At 38.7% G+C, this 6,021-nt stretch overlaps 1 protein-coding gene across 1 annotated transcript; it reads left to right on the top strand.

The window, feature by feature from the left end:
• Positions 1–696: 696 nt before the first annotated feature.
• LOC308293169 (small ribosomal subunit protein uS7-like) lies at positions 697–5,157 on the top strand (the record flags this gene model as incomplete). The annotated part of the gene is made up of 6 exons (XM_080735604.1): positions 697–709; positions 2,034–2,143; positions 2,352–2,561; positions 3,649–3,777; positions 4,651–4,752; positions 5,092–5,157. The coding sequence occupies 6 exons, from the start codon at positions 697–699 to the stop codon at positions 5,155–5,157; spliced, it is 630 nt and encodes a 209-aa protein (XP_080591730.1).
• Between the last annotated feature and the right edge of the window lie 864 nt (positions 5,158–6,021).

Here is a 6,021-nt window from a genome sequence, read left to right as displayed (position 1 = left end):
GTAGGCCAGGCAGGGGTTCCCAAACCTTTTTGTCTCAGGGCACCCCATGAATATTTGTTTTAATCCGAGGCACCCCTACAAGACTAATGTTATCGTCGTTGCCGGGTGGAAACCTTGTATGTCCAAAACCGTTCGTTTTGTATTTATCATCTATTAAATGTAGACCTACTAAATTAGTGAAAACAGCGAGGCGTTGTGTGCTTCTAGATCGGCTGTTTTCACTCGTTTTGTGTGACAGTCTGGTATGATGAAGCAGGGCTTTGCTTAATACCAAAAGACGTACACATTTGAAACTTGGAGATTCAAGGTTTCTGCCCGACAGTGACGATATTTTAGTGATTACGTTACGTGATTATAAACGTTGAGATAATAGCCATTTTGGTTAGAACTGACTAAAAATAACTTTGAACTTTAAAAAAGATTAAAATTATACTACATTTTTTTTCAAGTGTCCAAATAAATTCCAAATATTATCAAATGATCTCGCGGCACCCCTGGACTGCTGCCACGGAAAACCCCTGGTGTAGGCTACTCCAAATTTAGAGACAAATTTATTTCGGTTCGGTTTGGGGATTGTCACAAAATCACCACGGCCCTGACTGTCAATCATGCATGGGAGGGGGACCACACATGGAGAAGCAGTTAGCTGACAGATGTGATGTTTTTTGCAGATCTTTGAGAACTTCAAGAGACGCCATGCCAAACGGCGGTAAGTAGCCTACATCCTGGTCCAATCGCAATTATTTGACATACTCAATTTTCTTTTGTCCTAATCTTCATAATCGTTTCCAAATGTTCATACATTTTCAAAAATAGTGGAAATAGCAGATCTACATCCAAGCCCCCTAAAATTATCATTTTTGAACTGGGGACCCCTGTCGTGGAATTCTGATTATCAATTAATTATCAATGAGGCAGTAAATGTTAAATGGTGCATTTTATATAGCGCTTTTATCCAAAGCGCTTTACAGAGATTGTGCATTACATTCACCCATTCACGCACACATTCATACACCGGTGGTGGAGGAAACCATGCAAGGCACCGACCTGCTCACCGGGAGCAATTAGGGGTTCAGAGTCTTGCCCAAGGACTCTTCGACATTAACTCAGGGGGAGCCCGGATTCCAACTGGGAACCCTTCGTGCTCTAATAACGGTTTCTCTACCCCTGAGCTATGCCGCCCCATGGCAGTGAGGCAGTGAGGAGACACGACAATGTTTAGGTGGTGGTGCCGTGTATGTACATGATATCATAGTCAGAAATACATTAACACTCATGTCAGTTCTAAGGTAATTATAGGAGGCACAGGTCAGACACAGTCGTTGCTTCAAGGCTTCTAAGACAGGCTGTAGCATACAAGCTACTCAGACCTAATGAGACATCTACTCTTACTGGCTATCCAGTAACATGATGTATCATAAGTACTAGATATTAATATAATCAATTGAACACATTTAATCTAATAATGTCACACATAATCAATCATAATAACATAATAATATGATATCTTCTTTGGCACCCCCAACCCTGAACACCCTGATTTACATTTAGTTTGATTCGGTTCCACAGATAAATATAGTGAAAATAGTCGATTTAATTGTGTTTTTGTCGTTGACCATTACATTTCTGTTTGGCTTTTATGCTTTGAAGTTGCACATGGCAGATATGACACATTGCCTAAATATACAAAGAAATGACTGACATATTTGACAACTTGATACTTTAAAAAGGACATTGAACATTGATTACAAGATTGAAGAACATTGAACATTGACTACAAGCTCACAACGCGTCGCCATGCGACACGTGAGCTTGTAGATCGGCTATTTCTACTATCTTTGAAAATGTATGAACATTTTTTCAACATGGAAACGATTATGAAAAAATAATTGCGATTATGTCAAATAATTGCGATTAGACGATTATTATGTAATAATTTTGACAGTCCTACACACAACTACTAACTACTGCTTAATTTGATGTGTGAGTTGAGTGAGTTTGAGCTTAAATGTAAATGTGATATTCTCCTACAGGGGAAGAACCAGAGGTTGAGCCTGAGGTACCTGAGCCTGAGGTACCTGAGATCAAACTCTTTGGAAAATGGAGCACTGAGTATGTCGTTATCAATGACATCTCCCTGCAGGTAACCTAATCTTGTGTTTTCAAAATGTATTAAAATGACTAAAAATGAGGCTAGAGTCAGTCTTGTAATGACCTAGTCAATCACCAACTCAGGGACATTACTTTAACCCTGTTTAGTGTTTTATTTGTATTATTTTAAGTGTTGACCGTGCATTAATAACGTCCAGATTCATTTGTAATTGTGTACACTCCACCTCATTCCCATCCAGGATTACATTGCTGTGATAGAGAAGCACGCTAGGTACCTGCCCCACTCAGCTGGACGTTATGCCAGAAGGCCCTTTGGTAGGGCCAAGTGTCCCATTGTGGAGCGACTGGTAAACTCAATGATGATGCACGGCCGCAACAACGGAAAGAAGCTGATGACCATCCGCATCGTTAAACATGCCTTCGAGATAATTTACCTGTTATCTGGAAAGGTGTGTATGGAGGGATGTCTGTCTGTCCAGTGTCCAAGGTGTAATCTTTGACCACTTAAAGGGATATTCCACTTTCAAAAAACTTTTGGTAATTTTATTGTCTAATCAGGCTTTTATGAACACCCTGGACAGTTTTTAATTTTGCTTGATTCAATATTTAGATATTTGATGTAAATGTTACCAGGCCCTCCAGGCTCAGGGCCTCTCCCCACACACACCCATTGTAACTTCAAACTTCATTTTAACCATGATAGATTCATTAAAAACACCCATAATTTTCTTCTGGTGACTCATAATACCCTCCTAATATGTGAGCAGGCCGTGCTTTTTCAATCACTTTTTTCATTTATTTTTAATAATTATTTTTTCTATTTCATTTTTTCCATTTTCCCAAATAATTATTAAAAATAAATGAAAAAAGTTATGGAAAAAACACGGCCTGCTCACATATTTGGAGGGTAATATGAGTCACCACATCACCTGAAATAATAGGTGTTTTTAATCTATCATGGTTAAAATGGAGTTTGAAGTTACAATGGATGTGTATGTGGAGAGAAGCCCATAAGCTGTTTCCCTGTTGAAAGTGGAATATCCCTTAATTCATTCATAGTATGACAAATAGCTAAAATATACACTCTACAAGTTGTACGTTGGATATTTATTATATGTTTTGTTTTGAATATATGTATGCCCAAAACAGGTTTACCAGGTTGAAATTGGTTAAGTCTCTTGTATCTAGCATCCTATTACCCTGAAATTATGTAAAAACTAGACCTGTGTCCGGGTGTGTATGGTGTTCTGAGGGATTGAATGTAGGAGTCCCAGAAGTAATGTTGGAGTGCCCGTTGGACAGATATTTATGCCCATATATGGTGTTCCATGTTGGATTGCCCGTTAGGCAGATCTTTATTCCCATGTTACATGGTGTTCAGGGTCCAGGCCAGTCTGTGATGTCAGAGTATGATGTCAGAGTACGGCAGAGAGATGGCGGACAGACATTCACTAAATTAATAGTTAGATAATAACTGCCTCCAGTCTAACTCAGGTGTGCCCGTCTAATGTATTTCCCGTTGCTTCCTCTGCTCAGAACCCCATCCAGGTGCTGGTCAATGCCATCGAAAACAGTGCACCACGTGAGGACTCTACTCGTATTGGTCGAGCCGGCACGATCAGGAGACAGGCGGTGGACGTGTCTCCCCAACGTAGGGTCAACCAGGTATTTATTTCATCTATCAGCTCTCATCCTAATCAATTTGTAATTAAGTTTTCAGATGACACCTTGATACTCAGTCTGCTCAAGAGTGATTCTAACATCCTCAGCCATACATCTGCAGTAGACAGATTCATAGAATGGTGTGATCAACATCATCTGAAAAGGTCATAGTAGACCCCAGGTCCATAGGAGACCACAGCATGATTAGTGTTCACGAACTAACATCAAGAAGGTCGCCTCCTATAAGTACCTAGGAGTGCAGATTGATCAGGATCTGAGCTAGCACATGCATGTTACAACTTTATGCTCTTAAGATACATCAGTGTCTACACTTTCTTCGAAGGCTTTTTGGAGTGAGTGTAAATACTATGTTGACTTTCTACAGGGTTAGTATTGAATCCTGAAGTATGGTATGTCTAGCTGGTTTGGTAAACTGTTAAAAGTTAAAAGTTTCAAATAGCTAGGCTGGCAAGTATGGCAGGGAAGATCATGGGTATTAATAACTAATTGAGGAGAGGCACTCTATCATGGGTGTGTGCAATATTTCTATTTATGTTTTTTGTGTTGTTTTTTTTTTTGTTACGTGTTTATATAGGGGAAATCTCGCTCTTTCGAACGACCGTCATTTCGACAAAGGAGCGTCGGGAGGGTTAGCAACTCACCCCACGGAGGTTAGGTTTAGGTTAAGGGTTAGAGTTGGGTGTCGAAAAGATGACACGTAGTAACAGCGAAACGCTCCCGTTTATATAGCCTATATGTATGCAGCTATGGCTCTGTCTCCAAGACACATTTCTCCCAAGGGAGACAAATAAAGCTGAACCTTGAACCTATAGCTTTGATTCCTCATCTAATTCCTCATCATGCTGTGTTTCGCAGGCTATCTGGCTGCTGGCCACTGGGTGCAGGGAAAAAGCGTTTAGGAACGTCAAATCCATCGCAGAGTGTCTGGCTGATGAGCTCATCAACGCAGCAAAAGAGGTACATTTTAATAAAATAAAGAGAATACTTTATTTTCCTTTTTCTTTTTTAAAAATGATTCAATACAACATGCCCCAATTTGGGGCATGCGTCTTGTGTCTAGCAACTTATTACCATGTCAAAATGTTTATTGTGCACTTAATTTACACAACCTACATACCGTATATGCACAACATGTTCCTATATAGCAATTACCATTTTATTGCAAAGTAATAATTTCCTGTACCTGCAATTGTATATCTGATCGGTAACAGCAGGCCAGGTTCTTTTATAATAATAATTATGATTAAGAATGTATTTTTAGTTCATGTATTAAAGTGGATGTTTTCCTGTCTTCAGTCTGGCGATTCCTACGCCATCAAGAAGAAGCGAGAAATTGAGAGGATCGCCAAGCTCAACCGTTGAAAATAAAATGAAAGATGTTAAACATAAAATGAGAGATGTTAAAGATAAAATGAGAGATTAAACATACAAATTTCAAAAATGTGCCTGAGCATTAGAATGTAGGCCTACTGTAAATCTAAATTGAATAAAATAAAATCTGCTGATTTCTTTGTTTGATTTGATATCTTGGGCAGTTTTATATATACTGATCAATCTCAAAGAATATTGTGCAAAAAAGCATTGCAGAATGAGGATACCCTAGCACCCTAAATCATAACTGCAGAAACTTCCCACTGGACTTAAGCAACTCTGACTTCAGAAGGTTGACATTTCTCTATTTTAAATCCTTGTTTTGAGTGGTCTCTTGTGATATTGTAATAATTAACTGCATGTGCAATGTATTTAGAACATATGAAAGTTTCAAGAAAATGTACTTTTACACAATATTCTATTTTTTCTAGATTGATACTACTGTAGCACAAGCCTTATGTGTCCAAATTCAATTGACAGATGCCAAAAAGAGGGGTCTTGTGATTTTGGTTGATAAATATATATTCTTAATTCTATTTTTTTTAGGGGCATGTCTTGGGGTCTGCACAGCCTTTGTGATCTACTGGTAGATCACTATCTACCTTTTGTGCACCCCTGATCTAGTTTTATTCAACGCTGGTTTATCATGCACATTTCGGCAACCCGTACACACATTTGTAGATTAAAAAGCAATTATTTTATTTCAACAGAATTTTCAAATTTGCCATTTCATCTGAACACTTTTGCTTTCATACAAATTGATATGCAATAGGCCACAGACCCCTATTTGAAAATGCTTTATGCCAAGGACCACCATAAGAGAAGACTGTTAGATATTACAGAATTCTTCCATCG

The sequence above is a fragment of the Nannobrachium achirus genome (genome assembly GCF_963921795.1).
Source record: "Nannobrachium achirus genome assembly, chromosome: 10".
NCBI lineage: Eukaryota > Metazoa > Chordata > Actinopteri > Myctophiformes > Myctophidae > Nannobrachium > Nannobrachium achirus.
Note: the sequence above shows the minus strand (reverse complement) of the source record. Positions and strands in the feature narration are given on the sequence as shown.